This window comes from Pelodiscus sinensis, chromosome 3 (genome assembly GCF_052426305.1).
Source record: "Pelodiscus sinensis isolate ZL-2025 chromosome 3, ASM5242630v1, whole genome shotgun sequence".
NCBI lineage: Eukaryota > Metazoa > Chordata > Testudines > Trionychidae > Pelodiscus > Pelodiscus sinensis.
In genome coordinates this window covers 201703717-201726943 of record NC_143054.1, presented here as the reverse complement: position 1 = coordinate 201726943, position 23227 = coordinate 201703717, and the positions used below count along the sequence as shown (strand labels likewise).

Genomic DNA, 23227 nt, shown 5'->3' with positions numbered 1-23227 from the left:
GGGGTTAGTCCTGGGGCTGGTATTACTTAACATTTTCATTGATGACTTGGATAATGTAGTATAGAGCCTGCCTATAAAAAATTCCAGATGTCATCCAGCTTGGAGGTGTTGAAAATACTTTGGAGGACAGGATTAGAATTCCAGATGGGAGAGTAGTCGGAGTTAAACAAGATGAAATTCAGACAAGTGCAAAGTACTTCACTTATGAAGGAACAATCAATACACAACTGCAAATAGGGGATAACTAGCTAGGCAGTAGTCCTGCAGAAAAGATCTGGGGATTAGTCAATGTAATACATCTATGAAAGGCTAATGTATGAGATTGGTGGCAACTGTCCTGGTCTACTTGGCACTAGTGAGGACTCTGCTGATGGACTGTCCAGCTCTGGGGCACCATACACTGGGGAAGATTTGGGGAGTGTAGAGGAGAGAGAACGGTCTACCTGCAAACTTATTCTGCATTTCTGTCTTGACTGTGGGCAGCTGCGGTGCCACCACGGTTGTGTAGCCTTGCTGAGCACACTGTTCTGTTTCACTGTGGCTATTCAGAAGTGTGTGGGCCACCTGACACTGGGAAGAACGTCCACGTGCTGCTTGGAGAAGTTATGAGCAGACAGTGGAGTTACTCACTGTGGCAAAGGACACTCGGCCCTCTCCCCACACCACTTAAAAAAACCACACTGGTTTTATCCCTCAGTTTCTCCCTGAGGAGAGCCACGTGGCTTTGGGGACTAGACGAGACAAAATTCCTGCTTCTGTTGTGCATCTATGGTGTATCAGTGTGGAGCTTCCGATTAGAGCCCTGTGTGGGGCTGTCTAATCCCACTCCCATCTAGCCCTGTAGTCATGGCAGTGGGCCCTCGGGGATCCCAGTCCCGCTGCATGGCTCTGCTTCCAATTGTTGTAAGACTTTACAAGGCATAGGCTGAGAAGATAGAGGTCCAAGCATAGTCCAGGGAAAACACGAATAGAAATCCCAGTATCAGGTGGCTTTTGGTTTTTTTCATCAGCTTTTGGTGCACTGTGGGGGCAGGGCACTAGAGGAGGGGGCAGCTTGGACCTTGCCCCCCCAACAGCCTGCAGGTTGCGAGGGGAAGTGCTGGGATGGGGTATCGGCTCCTGGAGCCTGTGCCCTCCCCCCAACAGCCTGCAGGATGTGGAGGACTGCGGGAGGGGGGACAGCCCGAGAGCCTTGCCTCCATCTCAACCGCCTGAAGGCCACAGGAGGGCCATGAAGGCCAGGGTGCATCCTACAGAGCTGGCCAGCCCCTGGAGCACCCCCCAAAACAGGCTGCAGGATGGAGGGGACCACTGGAGCCCGGGGGGGTCTCTGCAGGCTCCCAGTGCCCCTGTCTGCCGAAGCTGCTCTGGGGCTTGTTTCACAGTGCGACACAGGCACCTTCTCCGGAATTGTATGGCTATGCTTTGGGAGGTGCTAGCCTGCCAGCCCATTCAGATGAGTCAGCTTATATCAGCACGCACTCAGCAGCCAGAACCTGCCTGGAAGAACTAGGGATGTTAAATATCGGTTAATTGCATAGTCGAGAAACCTCATGAATTCTGTCGGTTAGTCAACTATTCTATAGTCCCCCAGGGCAGGGCTGGCAGACTCTGTATCCGAGGCAGCAGTGCGGGATGCCAGGTGGGAGCTGGTCCACAGCGGTGTGGGGTGGCAGCAGCCCCTCTCTACCATGGGGGAAAGGGGCTATCTGAGCTCCCAGACCCAGCACGAGCCAGAACTGAGCCAGGCTGCCTGCCCACCTGGCTCCTAATACATTTGAAATGCAGAGCCGCAGCAGGGGTAGGTCCAGGACCCAGTGTGAGCCAGGACTGAGCTGGGCTGCTGGCCAGCCTGCTAAAAAAAAAAAAAAAAATTACTGGCGTGGGGGGTGGGGAGAGGGAATTGCATGTAGTCTACAGCAATAAGCTTTTGCTCAACAATTGGTTAACCTACTACACTATTGCATCCCTAGGAAGAACCCCTCTAGTATTCTTAGTGCTAACTTGAGAGAGAAGGCAGGGCACCTGCAAGATGCTGGTGGACGTGTTAGCTGCCAAAACACCTTGGGGGGCATGCTGATGTGCCAGCTGCAATTCAGCTGATACTGCTTATGCCTGTTGCTTTAGCTGCAGATTCCACCTGCATAGACTGATGATTCTGGAGCAGGGCCACCAGCACAGTCATGCTGGGATGACCAGCAGCATGCACCATACTTCCGAAGGAAGAAGCGGATGTTACTGTGGATTTATAGTCAGTTAGCCCCATCCTCTAGCCTCCGGTCACCCATTGGAGGGAGTCCATCCTGGTCCAGAAGTGAGTAGCTTTAGCAGTCTAGAAGCTGGCTACCTCAGACTGCTATAGGTCTGCGGCTAACTACTTTGAAGTTGGAAAATAAACTGGAGATGGTGGCACAGGTTTGAGAGTAGATCAGGGCTATGTACCCAAAGGTAATGGGCATGACACATTTTCCTAAAATATTTGCTGGTTTTGAGTAAACTGCACTGGGACCATTGATGGGACTCATGTCGAGAGGCTGCCCTCCACAAGGATCACGAGTACGTAAACCACAGAAAGCGTGACTCCGTCATTAGGCAGGCTGTGACCCGACCACAGGACAGGTTCATGGACCCTCTCACGGAATGCACTAGTAGGCATAATACCAGTTAGTCAGGAGACAGGGACTCATGGACAAACTGGGACGTTCCCACCAATTAACATAGAAGTGGAACACGGCTCCCCTCTAGGGGACACTGTTTATCCATTGTTGCCATAGCTTATGAATCGTGCCATGATTCCAAAGGAGGGTAAGCTACCGACCCAGTGGCAGTAGGATGATGCTAGAATGTGCATTTGGAATCTTAGTGCTACCTTCAGAACTATTTGGACACCAACGTAGTCAACATTGTTGTGGCTTGCAGTGTGCTGCACACTGTCTGCATGGAGAAAGGGGGATCTTTTGCTGTGGACCGACTCTGTGTAAGTACACTTCACCATATGTGTGCACTGCTGCGGGATCCGTATGCCCAGCAGAAATCAGGGAGGCCTTGTATCCGTGCCTGGATTTGCACACTGAAGTTTTGAATAAGCCTTTGCACATTGCCATGAATGTTTAAAGGACATAATCTCCAACTTTTGCTGGAACTTCAGTTGCAGTGCTCAAAGATAAATGGTAAGGCGAATTTTCAAGGAACAGAAACTTGTGCTTTCTCCTTTCTCTAGAAGTCATAAAAAGCCCAGACAGAAAACATCTTTATGCCTATGGGGAATACTTAGTCGTGACTTTCTTCACTTGCAGGAGAAACTGAATGAAAGCTTGAGGTTGACCTGAGTTGTAGCACTCCTATCACCCAATTGATGGAAAAGACCAATTTAGGTGCGCTCAAGGCTAAGAGAAGCCAGGCTAAGGGATTTGCTGCTAATGATGGCTCTTTATGTGTAATGTAAACTGTGTCAAAGTTATGGTGGCCTTTACTCTCTGCTGGGTCAGGAAGAAGTGTCAGTTCAAAAGAGAAACTATTTCTAAATTCTTGACTTTGAAAAGATCATCATATTAATGCTTCATTCAATGCACTTTCTTCCAATGGTGCAAAATCCCTTCTGCATTTTGCATGCCCATTCAGGTATATTTTAGGATATGTATAAATTTATCTTGCTTACTACTTCACTGTGTTCTCATACAGAGCTAGAAGCCTTTATGTTTAATGTTTGCTAATTGTTAACAAGTTGTGTTGAAAGTGCAAACTTCCCAATGTACTTGGGGATTAGAATCTGCATTGTGTTGGAATTGGAAAGAAGCAGTTTATAAATTTCAACAGTCGTTCAGTGTTGCTTTGTGCATCCTAGGTAATATTGTTAGTACAATTCCAAAACTGTCAGCCTTCTATGCCAATAGAGATGTAGTAGTATTCCAGAAATGTTATCCTCCTGTGACATAGTCTGTATTGAGCAAATTGTGTATTTTTTTTCATGTGAGAAGAGCTAGCAGAAATCCTTATTTGTGGCAAAAGCGGCACTTCCAAAGCTTTTTGAGGCGTTTCACAATATTAATGCTGAAAAGATCATTTCAAACACAAAATTCCTTTAAAATGGAAAGCAAGCTGAGGTGCTAAGAGGCAGGTGCTGCTCTGGAGTGTATTTACATGTAGAGCTCATAAAATCAGGGCTGGCCCACAACATTTTGGCACCTGAGGCGGGGAGCTCCAATGATGCCCCTATCCCCCTCGCTTGGGCCAAAACTTTGGAAGGTCTAAATTCTCTGGGTCCTAGTGGCGTGCCTCTCCCCACAGTCTGGCACCTGAGGCCGATGCCTCAGTTCACCTCATGGTAAGGCCAGCCCTGCATAAAATAGTTTTCTTTGTCAGAACTCATGCCGTTGCCGGGAGGGAGGGAAAAGACACAAGACTGATATGAAATGGGCAAACGGTCAGAATAAATTATGTTCTCCAGGAAAGCTTATAAAACTCGCGAAGTCGTCATTCATTGCAATATGTTTTGACCTGTGTATCGTTACACTATCCATGAGAAGTATGTCATGGTCTTAAAGTCACAGCCCAGGAGCCTTCTGTGGCCAGAGAACCTCCCCAGTTCAGCACCCGGAAACACTTAGAAAGTTTTTTCCCATCCAGCTCATGTGGCTGCCAGCCAGGGAGTGAGGAGGGGATGGAAAGTGCACACTAAGGATGGGGGCTCTTGTACATTTCAAAGGAGGAAGGTGGAACACTGCATACAGCCTGGGGCCAGCGGGAAGTCCCACTGACTCTGGGCTGCACGCTGCATGCCTGGTTTGAAATGCACAAGAATCCCCAGCTGGGGCTCTTGTGCATTTCAAAGCCATGGGGAGCCCGAGGTCAGCTGGGAATTCCAGCTGACCCCGGGTTCCAGGGAAGTGCTGCTGGGAACCTAGAGTCGCCAGCTGACCCTGGGCTCCATGGCTGCCCCTTTGAAAGGCCTAGAAGTGGCGTTTTAAAGGGGCAGCAGCTGCGACTAGTTGACTAATCTTTTACATCCCTAGTGCACACAGCTTGCAGCAGCATCCAGGCCCCCCCTGCTCTCATGCTCCCAGGAGCAGAGGGCGCTGTTGGGTGTGAAGCTGGCTGGCTGCCTCTGCTGGGAGGCAAAGTGTTGCCAGAGAGCCACCCAGCTGTTGCTTTCCTGTACTCCTGTCTGAGCTCGTCTGACTTACCTGCTGGGGTTTTGCTTTGTTTACTCCGGAGGACACGGGGGATCCCTGTGCAGGGGCATGGTTGGTGGGGGAAGTGGGGAGGCTAGGGCTCCACGAGTCCTTTTTTCTTCGCTGTGAGATGCTGACAGCCTTAAAATAATGGGTTGTAATTAAGGAGAGCCATTAAAATAGCAAACTGCGGTGGTGTATTTTATCTTCCTTGCCTGTTATACACACACAGATCTTTCTCGCTTTCATACGTACATGCACACGAGTCTTGCTTGTGTGACACTGTCACTGAGTTGAAGTGGCTCTGTCTATCCAGACACTGGAGATTTTTCTGCCTTCTGGAACAACCGTGGGTTACGCTTGCTACTGAAAGCAATATCCAGTGCCTGTTGATTGAGAGCCAGGCACTGTGCGGAGGATTCCCGCCCTAGCCCTTAGTTAAAGCAGGGTTTCCCAACCTATGGGTGGCCATTGCATTTCAAAGGGTCGCCAAGTGTCTCCCCAGGTGGCTCTGTCCTCCCTCTTCCCCCCGTCTTTGAATTGTCGTGGGTCACCAAGTCTTCCTGAATTGTCGAAATGGGTCCCCATCTGGAAAAGGTTGGGAACTGCTGGGCTAAAGCAACTCCCCTGGCTTCTGCTCCATGTTGCACAGGGAGTGGACCCCTTCATCAAAGGGGGCAGTGCATCTGGCCTGTGAGGGAAACCACTCCCACCGCGCTCTTCTGCTGTGTCTCCCAGGCCGGGCCCCTGGGGCACAGGTGAGGGTGCAGTAATCAGTCGGAGTGCTGGCTGTTGATAGTGGTGCATGAGGAATCATGTAGTGAAGTTTCTAGATCAGGCTTAATCAAATAATGTGGCCAGGGCTTTTGGGGGTGGGGGGGAGCCCCAAGTATTAGGAGACTTGTGATGAAATTGGGAGAGTTGGCATCACTGCAGTCGAGTCAGTTTCACAAAATGAGTAAGTCATTTCACAGCGTACAGCTATGCACACACTTCCCTGGGCCACAGAGACATGCTGGCAGCAGCACGATGCCCCGCTGCACTGCCAATGATGTGGCCAGACCTGCAGTGGGATGGTGGGATGCGCACAGGGGGGAAAGCGTGGCCAGCAGGCAGTGCTGGAAGACACGTGTGGGGGTGCACGCACGGAGACCACCTCCCCCCAGGAGCTCTGCTGGGGAGGATTTGAGTACTGTCACTGGCTTTACGGTAAACTTGAGACCCCTGGTATATTTGCAGTGTTGTAACCATGTTGATTAGCGAGACAAAGGGGGAGAGGGGTGTGATACTCTTCATTGGACCAACTTCTTTTAGTGGAAGAGAAGCTTTCCAGCTACAGAGTTCTTCAGCCCTGGCAAAAATCTGTGAATTTTATTGCCCAAATTCAGAAAAATAGAATCTCTTTAGCTTGATGGACTAATTGTCTTTTCAAATCTTAATTTCTAGATAAGAGTCTTGAGGAGGATGCCCCTGTGGACTTGGAAGAGGAAGCAGAAGCAGAAGTGAAGCTGCCTTGCCCTATACAAATTGTCCTTGCACGTGAAGATGACCATAACTTTGAACTCGATGAAAAGGCATTGGAGCACATTTTGCTTCAGGAGCACATAAAAGATCTCAATATAGTAGTTGTATCTGTAGCAGGGGCTTTCCGCAAAGGGAAATCGTTTCTACTGGACTTCATGCTTAGATATATGTACAACAGGGTGAGTAGTTGAAAACTGTCCCTGGAAGAATAAATACGATACCACCTAATTTGCTAGCTCTTTGCTTTGGCGGCCTTGTTTATATGCCATACCTTTCTTTAAAAAAAAAAAGTTGGTGGAGCTTGCAAAGGCCTTACATTGCATTGGCATTTTTGTCTGCAATGTGGTAACATTTGAATACAGCGTCCAGTCAATTCCAGTATTTCAGGGAATAGTCTAGGCATATGTCAAAGCTGTTCCCCACTCTGGCACTCCGAGTGCAGAAGGTGGGGGCCTGCAAGAGACCTTAAAATACCCTGTGGCTAAAGGCTTCTGCTTCAAAATTCCCCCCAAGGTCACTGACTCCCTGACCGTAGCTCTGTCAGTTGCTGCTTGGAGAGTTGGCTTATTAGTCTGTTGTCCTTGGATTCACACATTGCCAAATTCTTCTAAAACCACCAGCCCAAATGGCTCTTCAAACAAGCCCTTTCCATACCACTCTTAAGAACCACCTGTGAGCTCTGAGGGCATATTCGCCTTGCCTCCCCAATCCTACCTCTTCCCCCCCATCCCCCCGACACACACATACTGTGCCAACACAGATGATCCCTGTAAGCCTGCCTAACAGCCTCACTCAGCAAGAGCCATGCCACCTTCCTGTGTCGATGGCCTGGCCACTGGCCCCAGGCCCAGGTAGACAGCTGCTGGTGCTTCCAGGAAAAAGCAGCCTAAAACATCTCTAGTCTCTAGAAGGAGTTACCAACAAAGTGTATGTGTGTGGAGGGGGGACTTCAGGTGTTAGCGAAGCAGGCAGGGAGATGGAGGTGCAGTATAGGGGTCCAGTCCAGTCTTCCTCTGAGTCCTCTCCATCTGCTCTTTCCCCAGTACCTGGAGTTTCTTCATGGCGGTGTGGTCCCTGGTTCTGCAGTTTGGAATTTGGCCCACACTGAATGCACTTTAAATAAAATCCACTGTCCAGTAGGTGTCTGAAGTAACATGACATCTTGACTACTGGGGGATGGCAGGGTGGGGATGCTGTAAACTTAAATCTAGGACTGTCAAGCAATTAAAAAATGTAATCACATGATTAATCGTGTGAGCCTCCCCTTTGAAACACTGTGGCGTTTCAACGAGGCAGCGCTGCATGGAGCCTGGGATCAGCTGGAGTCCCAAGCTGACCCAAGGCTCCATGCAGTGCTGCCCCTTTGAAATGTCACGGGGAGCCCAGGGTCAGGCTCCTTGTGACACTTCAAAGGCAAAAGCGCTGTGTAGAGCCTGGGCTCTATGCGGTGCTTTCGCCTTTGAAGTGTAGCAACAGCCCTAGGGCAGAGGCGTCCTGTTGACTAATCAATATGGTGTGTCGGCTATTTGATTAGTTACCTGATACTTAACATCCTTAATTGTTACTCACATGCTGTCTCCATAGACACTCTTTTAGGGCATGCTTCCAAAATGAATGGCAGCATTGGCAATTTTAGCTACCAAATGTCTGTCAGCTAGAGGCATGTTGCGATACTAATTCCTTCTGCTCAGATAGCAGGAAGTGTGGCTTAGCTGTAGCTTTGGATCAGATGGACAGCCTGATCTCCTGGCTCTTAACTCACGATAAAACGTTTTTCATAAGAATGATGCGGGATCAGAACAAGATTTCAAACTTTAAAAAGGTCTGATTGTATAATACTTGTATAGTATGACATGGAAAAGCATAGACTACAAACACTGACTATTTACGATTTCTGTTTGTGGCCTTTAAAAAGATCAGTGGCTTCAATTAATTCTTACACCAAATTCTGTAAGGGGAAGAGTTATGAAGTTTATCTGCAGTTCAGAGACTTATGGAAGGGCTGTGCTTTCAGTCTTATTGAGGAGACAAAGGGGACCCAAACTATTAGCTGTAACTAAAGATCCTGTGTCTCTTCTCACTGAGACAGGCTATTAATTTTGTACGGAACAGCTGGCTGCTGTTGATTTGGCAGCTGTTTCACAGTTCTCAGGTACTCAGTGTGGCTTAGTGGTGGCTAGAGAAAAATCTGCGCTTGAGGAATGACTGCACTGGAGGGGATTGCAGCGCTTTCTAAAAATGAGTAGTGCTGCAAGAGCACGAGCTAGTGGCCTATGTACAAGCCCAGCTAGGACCTTGGACGTGTGGTCAAGCAGCTAGCCTCTGTGGCTGCAGGTTCACTGCTATCTTTAGTGAACTTGCTCTGGCATGGCTAGTCACGCACCCCAGCTTGCAGTGTAGCTGTACCCTAAATCTTGGTCTGACACCCAGGGAACATTGTATTGCCAAACCGTTGTGCTGAGCGTTTTTGGCTCATCTCCCTCCTTTGGTAAAGTCTTACTTCCTGGTACCAAACGTGGCTGTAAACATGGAGAACATTGGAGCAAAGCAATACTCCTCTTCGCTTGATTCAAATAAGGAAACTTGCCTCATTTGGAATAGCAACCTCTGTGCCATAGGCCTTCAAGTTCCTCTGCTGTTTAATATGTGGACTGAGGGTTGCCCTGAGGGAGCCCCTCTGCTGCTGTTTGTACAGTTGCTACTTCAAAGCTAACAGAGCTGAGACCTCCCGGTCAGAGTCCAGAATGACCTCTCCTTCACCCTCTTCAGACCAGCGTGGCAGATCTTGAGTCGTAGCAGCCCACCCGACAGCTGGATGTAGCCAACTGAAAGATTGATGTTAGGCAGCATGATGGTTATTTACTGCCTTTCTTTCCAAAGCCTCATTCACGTATTGGGAAAGAAAAGCTCCAGGCTCTAGATCCCTGGTGTCCAACATGCTAGCTACTAGTCACCTGTGGCTGGTTGAGTGTGGTTAGTTCAGAACTGTTCGGACACCATGGCTCTAGATGCTAGGGGAGCTTTGGCTTTTTCTCTGGATCAGACTAGGCCTTTCAGTCTTTGAGCTTTTTGCAGTTTCAGACAGTAAAGGCCTGCCCACTATCCACTCAGAGGACCTTCCTGGGCTTCCGTGTGTGTGTTACTGTTTTGGCTGATTCTGCACCTCCAGCTAAACTGGTGGCTCACTTAACCAGGTCTCTGGCAACTTCCATGGTATTTCTGGCTGCAGACACTTGGAATGGAGAAGTCTGATTCCACATTTATATTTGCCTCCCTCTATGCCATCTTTCATCAGTCTAGAAACTCTGCCAGATTTGGACAAGTGGCCCTACAATCCTTGTTCATGTAGGCCGTGAGCCCACTTCCCATTTGAACTCCTGGTGAGTCATTGGCAGCAGAGGCATGGATGTGCAGTCACTCAAAAGGATGGTTGAGTGTCTCTGTGACTGCACATGACCCCTCCCTATCAGAGCCTTATGGTAGGAAAATACAGGACTATGTAGCACTTTAAAGACTAACAAGATGGTTTATTAGATGATGAGCTTTCGTGGGCCAGACCCACTTCCTCAGATCAAATAGTGGAAGAAAATAGTCACAGCCATATATACCAAAGGGTACAATTAAAAAAAAATGAACACATATGAAAAGGACAAATCACATTTCAGAACAGAAGGGGGATGCGGGGGGGGGGGGGGGAAAGAAGGTGAATGCCTGTGAGTTAATGATATTAGAGGTGGGGAAGGGTAGATGTCTGAGAGTTAATGGTATTAGAGGTGATAATTAGGGAAGCCATCTTTGTAATGGGTATGGTAGTTGGGGTCTTTGTTCAGCCCCCCCGCGGAGAGTGTCGAATTTTAGCATGAATGCCAGTTCAGAGGATTCCCTTTCAAGTGCAGATTTGAAAGTCTTCTGAAGTAGGATGCATGTGATTAGGTCATTGAGACAGTGTCCTTTCTGGTTGAAATGGCAAGAAACTGTTTTTTCTTTGTGATCCTGTCTAATGTCTGTTTTGTGGGCATTAGACAGGATCACAAAGAAAAAACAGTTTCTTGCCATTTCAACCAGAAAGGACACTGTCTCAATGACCTAATCACATGCATCCTACTTCAGAAGACTTTCAAATCTGCACTTGAAAGGGAATCCTCTGAACTGGCATTCATGCTAAAACTCGACACTCTCCGCGGGACACTCTCCGCGGGGGGCTGAACAAAGACCCCAACTACTATACCCATTACAAAGATGGCTTCCCTAATTATCACCTCTAATACCATTAACTCTCAGACATCTACCCTTCCCCACATCTAATATCATTAACTCACAGGCATTCACCTTCCTTCCTCCCCTCCCCCCGCATCCCCCTTCTGTTCTGGAATGTGATTTGTCCTTTTCATATGTGTTCATTTTTTTTAATTGTATCCTTTGGTATATATGGTTGTGACTATTTTCTTCCACTATTTGATCTGAGGAAGTGGGTCTGGCCCACAAAAGCTCATCATCTAATAAACCATCTTGTTAGTCTTTAAAGTGCTACATAGTCCTGTATTTTGTTTCAGCTACACCAGACTAACACGGCTACATTTCTATCATTATGGTAGGAAGTAACAGGAAAGTCAGGGCAGCATGGCCCTTTGTACTCTGCAGTGACGTGAGACACCAGAGGGTACTATTACTCCAACATTTAGTCCTAAGGGAAAAATCGGTAGCCCCTGCAGCAGAATGGACATGTTCTTTTAGATGTGGTGCACAACAGTTACACACGGGTAGGTGTCTGTTTTCTCTTGCCTGTAGCATGAGGGCGTTTTGCGTTTGCTTAGGTGGCTGTCCACTCCTTAGCAGCAGCAGCCTGGTAGCCCAGACTCAGAAGAATGACTGTCAGCCCTGACTTGACCTTGAAGTTTACTAATTGGTGTCATACCTCGGTACCTTCGGTGGTCTGGACTGTCAGTGTCAGTGTCGTCTGGTCCGGATCACCCTGGCGCGCTCCTGACAGGACCTCTACTCTGTTGGTGATAAACTTTTGGCTGCGTGCATAACAATGGGTGCTCCCTTTATCTAAAGTGCTAGACCCCGTGCACTTGGGTCAACACAGGAGATCTCTGAGAGGCCCCGAAAACAACAGATGCAGGCAAGGTTTGAAATCAGTCGAGCAGGTTTATTGTCAAATGCGAAGCTCTACCAGTTGGTAACAGAGATCAGTACAATGTTACACCACTGGGCACTATGGCCTGCGTTGACAAGGTACCAACACCGGGCAGGCCTATTGCCATATATCAGATATTAACAGCAGTTAGTCAAAGTTAAGCTACTGTGCACTCTGTAAGTTTAGGCAATGACACCTGCCGTTCAAGCGCCCAGTGCGCCCCCCTTCCCCCTCCCCCAGGTTGGCTGGAGAGCACCTTTTGCGGTGTCCTTTTATAGACAGGTACAAACAACTTACATCATTTCTTTACATACCAGGTTACCTCCCTCTGTTGCCTAGATACCACCCCTCACCTTACGGAAGGGGGGCTTGCTTACTATCCTTCATGCTGTCAATTCCGACCTGGTCCTGAACCTAGGTTGGTCTGTGCATTAGTTTTTGGGGAGTCTTTGTACCAAGACATTTCTTAAGATGTTCTGTTACTCCCCTTCGGCTTAGTCTGTACCCAGTGCCCCCCTGTGTCCTTCCATGCTCTACCTAACTTACACAATCACACAGTTATCAATAGGGCCTCTTTCTTGGCTCCTGTGTTACTGAACCAACGTCTTGCTCACTGGATTGCAGGCCTGTTGCTGTTTTCCTGTTACAAGCCTCTATTTAGACCTGCTGACTCCATGTTACTGACCCTCATGTTACTGACCCTCAACTTACTACAATTGGTGCACTCCAGACCCTTTGTAGTGTTTCCTTGTGATACTGGTCCCTGACACTAGCTACTCACAGAACTACCAAATTTGTTCCCAAAGGAATGGTGCATATCTGTACAAGTCAATTCAGGATCAGCGCAATGCTTAATATCACAGCACTTAATACCTGCACAGTAAAAACAAGACTAAGTTTATTAAATATTCTAGGGGCATGTGTTTGAATTTCCCTTTTTCAGCCCCTGCTAGAGTGAAATAGTGTATTAAATATTGTAGCATGGATGCTCTCAAAATGGTACAGGTAATGAGTCTTTCACTAGTTGTTTTTAGGTGTTCTGTGCAGATTAACATGGTCTGCTCTGCATATCCACTCTGAAGTTACAGTGGAAAATTAAGAGCAGGTTAGACAAAGACCTGTCAGGGATGGTCTAGGTAATATTTGTCATGCTGTAAGTGCAGGGGATTGGACGATCCTTGAGGTACCTTCTAGTCCCATGATTCTATGAAACAACTGTAGGTTGCTGCCCTTTTTGGGGGTTGGGATGGCATTGATTTGCATATGTGGGCAGCCCTACTCTCCAAAGGTTTCATGAAGAAAGCACGTGAATTGTAGTGCCGCAAGTGCGGACTGCTCTGACTCCAGGTTCAGCTAAGCAACCTCTTTCTAATCCTTTTTGTAAGTTGAAAGCTTATTCTAAGAAAGTATATGGCAGTGTGCTAAAATACAACTCTACAAGCCTTCCTTTTTGCTGTTGAGTAAGTTTGTGCCTTTCTCTTAACAGAATTCCTCCTGTTGGATAGGTGGGAACAATGAGCCATTGACTGGGTTTACGTGGAGAGGTGGATGTGAAAGAGAAACTACTGGCATTCAGATATGGAGCGAAGTGTTTGTAATTGACAAATTGGATGGAACAAAGGTAAATATTTCTAAATGGACTCCTCCTTTATAACCTCATAAGCTTTCATTGCCTTCGTGAACTTGATTATAATGTTAGTTTTTGAAGTGATCAGCTGTCCCAGGTTTCTCAGTGACACACACTCTTTATATTAACCCTAAAAATTTCTAAGAATAACACTTCTATATCAGAGAGGGATTAGGGTACAGAAGGGGAGGGGGGAGAGAGAGTGTGTCTAGTTTCACTCAACTAGAATCAAATCCTCTTTAAAAGATTTTTGTTTGGCTAGCGTATTGCTGTTCAGGATACTTTGAGGCTTTTGTAGAAGACTTTCTAGAAATGGCTCTGCAGTATTAACCGCCAATGCTCTGGCAAATGGAAGACTTCTGCAGAAAAAGTAACGAATTCTGCAAAATGAGATGCTGTCATAGTCTGCAGTTAGACTTCAGTGGGATGTACAGGTGGCCACAAAGTATCTGGAGGCCAGGCTTTAAATGTATGTGGAAGTTTAGTTGTCCCTCTCTGTACCGACCTGGATGTGAGGTTGTTCTTGAGATTAAAAAAGTTTATACATAAGCTCTTCACAACAAAGAAAAGTGATCGCAAGTTGCATTGTCAGTAGTGAAATATGCAATCCCTGCTCACCAGAAGGGTTACATTTTCCACATCTGTGTGCCCCCTGCCCCTCAGAGCCTTTTCATAGGCAAGGCAGTGCTAGAGCCCCCAGGGAGGGTTGGCCACATCATTGCCTGGGTAATGTTAAAAGGTAAGTACAGTAGATGGTGGCCTTGGTGAATGTTATAAAGAATCTTGTGTTCTGAGTTGCGTAGAATTGTCTCTCTAACTTCCATGATTTCCAAGTCAGGGCTAGCAGACTGACTCAGCATGGTCAAAGTGTGGGATCTTGTCTCTAGCAGCTTGTATAATGTTCCCCATTTGTTCTCTTTAATCTTTTATAACTCAAAGAAAAGGAAATCTGAATCTGTTTTGAGATCCAGATGATCAGACAGATGTGTCTTGAAGTCAAGACTGCGTCACTGTTTATCCCTTAGCTAACAGCAGAACATCTAATTTTCCTTCAGACACTGCTTCATTGCATCATATCTTGAAGTAAGCTTTAATCGCTCATCTAGCATTTAGGAATGGTCTGGGTTGCTAGCCCTGGAACCTAAAGTCCTCTGGTGTGTCAGAATCAACAGCAAGGGCTGGCTCTCCTACAGTGCCCTGTAAGAGTGCCTTATTGCTCAGGCTTGCGGAGATTTCTGGGGGAGGCTAACGCTGTATCTGTTCTATCCAGGGCCTCCCTGCAGAATGCCAGTAAAGGTGTCACTCTTTGGTAGTGGTTTGAGTTGTGGAGTGAGACTATCAGCTCTTTTTTAACGAGTCCTCGGCGGGGCAATGACTTCCACTAGGTGGGTTGGATCTGATCCAGCAACCTAGAGGTGAAAGCATAAAGTCTTGGTGAACTTATTGCTGCTTTTAAAACCCTTTAGGTGGCTGTACTACTTATGGATACCCAAGGTGCCTTTGATAGCCAATCCACTATCAAAGACTGTGCGACGGTATTTGCTCTGAGCACCATGACAAGTTCTGTCCAGGTGAGAACAGCTGTGCTGATAAACAGCAGCTTTTAAACCTCTTTGGCTTAGAAGACCTCATAAAAATATATCTATAGCCAGACTTTACATTTCCATTACTCATTTTAAAGAGTATTTAAGAGATCTGCCTATTCATTTTTAAAGTATTGCAGATGAATCTCTCTTCGGAGCATGGATTGCCCAAACACTTCTCCATTACAGGTCCCTAGTTCTGTTGTGCTGCCAATGCTTCTAGGGAATCCCAGATTTTTTTTTTAAATCAAACACCTCCACAAAGATGCACGATGAAAATTGCTAAATAGTCCAGCTTGTACAAAGGGAGGACTGACGTAGTACAATAACTTCTTAAATGCACTATTGCTGCTACATTTAAAACTTGTCAAACTTTTCGCAGTATGTCTGTTAGATACTATATTTGAGACTGGTCTAAATTTTCAAAAATGATCAGATCTTTTTAAGAAGGGTCAGATTGGACACTTGTTCGTTAGTACCTCTTGAAAATGTAGGTCTTTACATATATCTGTTAGAAATCCATACACAAACAAAATCCTGACTCAGGAAATAAGTTTCAAAGTTGTCTTCTAAATTTACCAGTTAACTTCTAATAGTCATGAAGGAGGGAAAGGTACAGTCATTACCCACTTTTAATGAGTAAGAAAATGAGTTCTTGTGGCTGTTTAGAGACACTGTCAACTTGAAATCGGATCCACTTTTTAAAAATGAGATAGTATGATAGGTTTGCCCTGGAGCCCCTTGTCATCTTGTATGACTTCTGGCTTTTCTCTTCATTGGTGCTGTCCAAAAGATTCCTACAAACACACATCTGTTCATTTGATAGCTGTGTGCAATCAGTTTCATTAAGCAAACTCTTTTGGGGAGTGAGAATCCTACTTTTCCCTTTCTGTTGAAGTAATCTTGCTAGTTACAAGTAACATTGTACAACAAACTTTTAGAAAATTGTTTTGTGGGTTTCACTTTGGTAATGAGGTACATTGAAGAGCTTTCTTTTTGAAATACTGTGCTGACCTTCCATAGTAGGCATTTAAAACATTATTTTCCTGTTCTGACATATGGCTTGTACAACTTCAAATCTAGCCATAGATCACTGACCCTGCCTTGAGTTATGCCTCAGTGTTCAGTATTGGTACTGTCTTATCAGTCCTAGGATCAGGCAAGGCCATGATTTACTGGCAAAGATCTGTGTCCTCTTGAGATATTTAAAAGGAAAGGAACAGAACTCTGCAAACTCAAGCAATATATAGCAAAGAATTAGCAACTCTGGGCCAACACCGCTAGGGTTCTATCTGACACAGTATTATAGTAGCATGTTCTGGGGCATCACCTATTCCTGCTCTAAGCAATCTGAGTTAGGAATTGAAAGGGTTTGAGCTGCTAATGCTAAATGTGCCGCCCTTATTCATGTAGGGGAATGTTCAACCAATTTAAAACAGAAGAGAGTTTGCAGCTCATTGACTTTTGAAAGAACTCTTCTTAGCTAGGATTAGGAAACTGATTGCTTTAAACAGCAATTTTGTCCAACATAGTGACGCCCAGGTGGCACGTGCAAATGCAGTACGTGGTACTGCTCTGACATGGCTGCTTAGATCTCAATAGACTAATCTGTTATGGAAACATGAAGAATAAATGTCTCCTGCTAAAAATCTGGAACTGCTGTATCCCCTACAGGTTTACAACTTGTCCCAGAACATTCAAGAAGATGATCTCCAGCATTTGCAGGTAAACATAGACGGAGTTTACTTAGTATGACTGGGATTGCGAAGCTTTCCTCTGAGAATTTTTCAGTTCTCTTTTGCTTGATTTGACTTCTCAGATGCAGCTAATGCACAAGTGCTTCTTACTGGGGTTTTCCAGAGTGCATGCTGAGCAAAATAACTGGTCAGTTTCCTAGAGGTTAAAGGGAAACTGATTTTCCAGGGGACCCTGATACTTCAGTTAGATTCTAGTTGCCAACTTTGGGGTTGACTTGAGTGGGGTGGGACTTTCCTCTATAGGTGAGGATGAGATTCATGATCGAGGAGGGGAAACTGCCTGGTGGATGAAGCTGGGAAAGGGGGATAGATATAGACCCATGCAATTGCAGGCTGTGGAAAGTAGTTTGGGGTTGAGAGGGTCTGGGCAATATCTCCTTCCCTCAGCTCTCTCCTGTGGTGGGATGGGAAGATACTTGGATTAGGGAAATGAAACCTGTGGCTTGTCCTTCAGTCCCTGTCTGGGCGGCTGGCAGCACTAGCTGTGCCCTAAATGGCCACTTTATGGGCACAATCCCCTTCCAGAGCGTGCACTTTGAGGGCCCTCCTTGGCGGCGTTGGGAGCGTTCTGTGTCAGGCGATGGCTGCCCAAGGAGGGCTGGATGTAGAAATTGGGCAGGGGAACCGCTGTAGCTTAGGAAGCCACAGGGGGAGAAGGTGTCAGCTGTGTGACCAGGTGATCTGGAGAATGACACTGGAAGGCTGTGGCGTGGGTGGCTTTTGAGAGACGATGGTGGGTTCTAGGAGAACTATAGGAAGGGGAAGGGGAAATCTTCAGGAAGAGGAGTGGATTTTGTTGGAATGACGGCAGACTCCCTTGAGAGGCCAAGGAAAGTACAGGCTGTCCCCGGGTTACATGGATCCGACTTACATCGGATCCCTACTTACAAATGGGGTGAGGCAACCCCGCACTAGCTGCTTCCCCCCAGCAGACCAGGGAGACGCGGAGCGGCTTTTCTCAGCAGACACTTCAGCTTGAGACTAAAGGACTGAGGGAAGTGAGGTGTGGGAGAATAAAACTGAGCTCTGGAAAAATGTTTGGCTAGAGTTTCCCCTACAATATGTACCAGTTCCGACTTACATACAAATTCAACTTAAGAACAAACCTACAGTCCCTATCTTGTACGTAACCCGGGGACTGCCTGTATACAAACTCCTTCCTCAGTGCAATTTCTTGAGTACTGGGATTCTCATCCTTAAGATGCTGAGGGTTAACTTCAGGGCTATTTTTATATTCAATTAAAAATTGGAAGCCATTACATTTTCCATGTATAAAAGAGGAAGCATTTGGCAACACAGATTCTTTTTGTAATTGGTATTTAGCATTATTCTTAACAGTTTCATTTAACAGTTGTTTACAGAGTATGGAAGACTTGCTATGGAAGAAATTTACCAAAAGCCATTTCAGGTAATATATTGCAAAACTGTAACCTTTTACCTATTTGTCCAATACCTGTTCATAGGGTAGGAAATTAGTTAATTTACACTATGGAGAGTAATTAGCTGGGCTGAAGCTAGTCATCTTCTGTTGTAAGTCTGGGCAACATGTGAAAAGTCAAACCGTGGTAATCTTCCTGGTGAAACTTCATGTACGTGGACTCAGGCTAGCATAGAATCTTCCTAGAAAATCTGAAGCAAATCTGGCAAGGGGGTTGAGTTATGAACAATTTTTAAGAGCTTTTCAGCTTTTGAACTCTCCTAAATAGTGATGGGGTTTTATGTTTAACTGTTTCTAGAACAGCTTTCATGAGATCCCTTCAAATTGTCTTGCTCTCCTTGGAGTCTGGACAGTATAGATCCCTGCTCCTGGGGATGTGAGTCACCAATGCTGGCATCCTCTGGGAAGCAGTTAAGGACTCCTGTGTTCCCGTACACGCCCAGATGCTCAGCGTGGACCTATGTAAGGAGCTGTAGCCCTAGCTTCACTCTGCTCTGTTTTCAGTGGAGGTGAGAGGACTTGGAACCTCTCAAGTTGCCTTTTTCCTTCATAGTTGCCCTTAGATAGTTTGTGCTGGATTTTGCAAGTCTATAAATAGGCCGTGCTATCAGCAATATTACTCTGGCCATTCTGGTTTGTGCCTCCTCCTGGAGGCATTCAGCACTGCAAAACTAACCATTCTGCAAAATAACGCAAACTGTATGTGTCAAATACATGTGGAGAATCCAGCATGGCTGTGGGGCTGGACAGAGACGGGAGATCACTGTGCAGATACCTCTTCTCTCCCACACACAGACTGGCTTTGTCTACACTACAAGGTTTTTGCACAAAAACCGTCAGAGTGTCCATATCTCAAGTGCAAATCGACAGTCAAGTGACAGATCTTTCTGCGGTGAAGGTTTACCTCCTTCTACGAGGCAGAACTCCTTTTTGCACTACAGCTCTTGCACAAAAAGGCATGTGAGCAAGGCTCCGCAGGGGTGTATTGCACAGAAAGAGCCTATCCGAAAAAGCACAGGTGCTTTGATGGCCATTCTATTCATGGCAATCAGAGCTTTCTTGCGCAAGAACATCTATGCAGTGTGGACTCTCTTGTGCAAAAACCCTGCAGTGTAGACAAAATCTGAGCATATGGGGGCTGCACCCAACCCAGATACTGTAGGCCTGCCCCAGAAACACCCCGGAGTCCTGACCTTCCATGGCAGATGTGGGCAGGCAGGCTCATCAAGGCAAAGAACTAAGTATAGAGGGGCTTAGTAAGGGAGGACGGATCCAGGTGTGGGGTGGTTTCAGTGGCTTAGTGGGGGATCTGGGTATATGGTCAGGAAACTTGGATGCATGGGTGCTTACTTGGAGGGGGGCTTCAGAATGTAACAATAATGGGATTCTTCAGGGGGTCCAGGTGTGAAGGTGGTTGGGACTCAGCAGGGGGATCAGGGAATGGGGTTGGAGCTCTGAGGAAGGTCCAGATACTGAGGGAATTGAGGCTGCATAGAGTGGAGATCCAGCTGCAGCTGGCTGGGACTCTGTAGGGTGCGAGGGGCTCATTGGGGTGGTCCAGGCGCAGGGGGCGTAAGGCTCTTGGGGGCATTCTGGGTACAGGGGCAAAGAGGTTTGGTGGAAGGGTCTAGGTATGAGGGGGTCTGGAGGCATGGGGATTGAACAGATAGCAGAGCAGCAGCAGGAGGAGGGATTGCTGTAAAGAGCTGAAGCGCGATCAGTGTAGGAAGCATGGGGGGCGGTAAGGGAAGAGCTTGCAGTGCTTCCTGTGACTGGGGGAGGGCCTGCCCTAACCCTGGGTGCCATCCAAGAAGTCCTGCCCTCCATAGCCCACCTGGGACTAGCAACTAAGTGTGGAGCCACCAGCTGTGTCTTCTCCAGTCCTGCTCTCCCCACAGTGTATACCTCTCAACTGGCTGCCCTGGGCACCTGAAACTCACTACTGGGAGGGTTATATGACTGCTTTTGTGATTTCCCTTTGCTTCTCCGATGGTTATTTCCTGCGTGGAAACTAAATCTGCGGGGGACATAAATTCTGCGCATGCGCAGTGGTGCCATGCTCCTCCAGAACAGTTTGCCTTGTTCTGGAGCAGTGACCTGTGATGAGACAGTCAGGGCTCCTTTAAAAGTACATTGAAGGAGGAATGGGTGTTCTGGCTCTAGCTCTTTGGGGACACATGCTCATGCCTGTTCGCACCAGGCAGGCTTACGCCAAGGGACATGAACATTCTGAACTGAGTTCCCTTCCCGTTTTCCTTTGCCTATTAATTCAGTGTTTCCCAAACTCTTTCAGGCCCTCCTTTTTGTTCTGTGTGCTGCTTCTACTTGGTCTAGCTTTGATATAAGAACTAAATAGTCAAGTGACCGTAAGTGGGTATGGCTAGTGCCATTCAGCTAGCTCCCCTCTTGATAGGAGGAGTGATGTCATAAGATCTGTTTCATGTCTCCAGTTGATGGAAAAGAGACACCCTTATTTCTGGGCTGGCAAAGGACAGAGAAACTAGAGTAGCTGGTGAGAATGTCTCTTCTGCTGCCAAAGGTCACAAGTATATGCTAGCTTGACATGCTCTTTCAGCTGTACTTGCTCACAACACATGGCGGAATAACAAGTGTCCTGAATTCCAGCTAATCAGAGTTGGGATTATAGTTTGTTGAATTAGCAGCAGCAGAGGTAGGGGTCTTGGATTATCTCTGCTAATCTAGAGAATATGACATTAACTGTTCACTGTTGTGCTCTTCTATGTAGACACTAATGTTCTTAATTAGAGATTGGAGCTATCCTTATGAACACTCGTATGGCCTGGAAGGAGGAGAAAACTTTCTAGAAAAGAGATTGCAGGTAAGGTGACTTACAGGCCCCAAACTATGGCTACTTAGTTCAGGTGTGGGTCTTTGTTTGAGATAGCTAGCTACACACAACTGGCTAAATATTTTTCTGCTTGCTGTTTTCTGTAAGACAGATGACATTTAAATGTGACAAGTAATTGCCTCTGTCTGACCTACATTTTTATAGAAATTGAGAAAAAGGCTAGACAAAGTATTAAATCTATTCATAAATTTCCTACAACTTAAACTTAATTATAAGTCTTGCATTCTGTTCCACAGAGCCATTTAGAATTCTTACTTGATTTTTTTTTTTTTCAGGTAAAGCAAAACCAGCACGAAGAGTTACAGAATGTAAGAAAGCATATTCGCTCCTGTTTCAGCAACCTTGGATGTTTCCTCTTGCCTCACCCTGGTCTTAAAGTTGCAACTAATCCAAATTTTGATGGGAGGTTGAATGGTAGGAAGCATTTCATTGTGTTAATGGCGTTGGTTATATATCGCTGAATCTGTTTTGTTGTGGCACAAAGTTGGCGGGGACGGGACGTTTTTCTGTTGGGGTCCATTGATCCACAATAGAAATCAGTTGGGGGCCATACAGCCCCATGTAGGAGCATGGGTACTCAAGGTTCCCCTATGCTCCGGGGGGCCGGAAATGAGGGGTTCACGGTGCGGAAGCAGGCTCCTGGCTGGGGGTGCCAGCTTTGGGAGGGTGAAGCTGCAGGAGGGGTTCTGACTTTGGGCAAGGGGTGTGTAGGTGGGAGGGCGGGGTCTGGGAAGGAATTAGGGTGCAGGAGGGGTTCTGATCTTGGGTAGGGTTTGGGAGGGGATGCAGGTTATAGGAGGGGGCTCAGGGCTAGTGGCAGAGGTTCAGGAGTTGTGGGGTGCCAGCTCTGTCCGGTCCTACTTACCCCAGTCAGCAGCGCAATAGGGCTAAGGCAGGCTCCCACCCTACCCAGATACTGTGCCGACCCTAGAAGCTGTTTTCTGTGTGTGCAACGCTGCCCCCACTAGCCAGGATTCCCGACCGTTGGGAACTGCTGGGGCAGAGCGTCGCTGTTTCCTCCCTGCTTGTCCATTGGCGTCCCTGTGGGGATACTCGCAGCGCCAGTCCCGCAGGGGCTGCTAACGCACAGGGCTGCTGGCCTGTGGAAAGTCTGCGCAGCAGGCCAGATCAAAGGAAAGCGGGGGCCAGGTTTGGGAGGTGGGCTGGAGGTTCCCCACCCGCCTTACGTGTAGAGTTTATTGTAAGGATGATAAAATGTGGTCACCGGGCTAGTCGTATAGTCAAGACAATTGATATTTACTACACGATTAGTCGATTGGACCGCTCTGTAGAGCTGCAGCGGGGGGAGCTCCCGGAGCTGGCTGGGACTGAGCAGTACCAGCCTGTGCCAGCTCCAGGATGCCTGCGCTGCGGCTCTGCAGAGCGGGGCGCCAGGCCCTTTCTGCATTTAAAATGCAGGGGTGCAGCGATCAGCGCGAGCCGGGACTGCGCCAGCTCTTGCTGAGTCCAGCAGCCCATTTGTGGTGGATGCTCCTGTCTGCTGCAAATGCGCTGGTGCTGGAGAGCCTCTGTTCGCAGTGGACAAGGCTGGCAGCCGTGAACAAGGGTTGCTTGGTGGCAGCAGCCCCTGTTCACGGGGGGTGGGCCCAGCTTCCTGCTGGGGTCCCTGCAGACAGTGGCTGCTTTGCTCCCTGTGGCGCTTCTGCTTTTGAAATATACAAGAACCCCACAGGACTCTTGTACATTTCAAAAGCTGAAGCAGCTGCAGTGGGCCTTTTAAGCTGGCTCCCTTCCCTCCCCCCTCCCCCTTCCCCAGCTTGCTGCCTCTTTGATAGAGGCAGGAAGGGAGGAAAGCAGAGGATCCGCTAAGCTTCTATTTACTGGATAGTTGACTGGTCGCTTCCATCCCTAGGTTATTGAATGATTTGGGGTTAAAAGGTGAAGCTTAGGGGTGTGCATTGGCATGTTTTCTTTCTGGGTTGTTGAACATGGAGGAATTCAGTGATATTTTTCCTTATTCTCAGGTGGCTGTTGGCTATAAACTTGCAGCATTAACACTGTGTAAGAGCCATTAAAATTAGGAGTAGATGCTGAGCATTAATATTGTTCAAGGCTGAAATTGCTTCTCTTAAAGACATACTAAGTAAGATACCTTCA

At 47.2% G+C, this 23227-nt stretch overlaps 1 protein-coding gene across 2 annotated transcripts in view; it reads left to right on the top strand.

Annotated features, from left to right (window-relative positions):
- The window catches only part of ATL2 (atlastin GTPase 2), a 66051-nt gene that overhangs the window by 19167 nt on the left and 23657 nt on the right, over positions 1 to 23227 (top strand). For both annotated transcript variants that reach the window (XM_075925852.2, XM_075925851.2), the window contains exons 2-8: positions 6618 to 6874; positions 13322 to 13456; positions 14929 to 15033; positions 16720 to 16770; positions 18154 to 18210; positions 20987 to 21079; positions 21385 to 21523. In XM_075925852.2, the coding sequence (XP_075781967.2) occupies positions 6618 to 6874; positions 13322 to 13456; positions 14929 to 15033; positions 16720 to 16770; positions 18154 to 18210; positions 20987 to 21079; positions 21385 to 21523 (837 nt within the window). The remainder of the gene's footprint in view (positions 1 to 6617; positions 6875 to 13321; positions 13457 to 14928; positions 15034 to 16719; positions 16771 to 18153; positions 18211 to 20986; positions 21080 to 21384; positions 21524 to 23227) is intronic.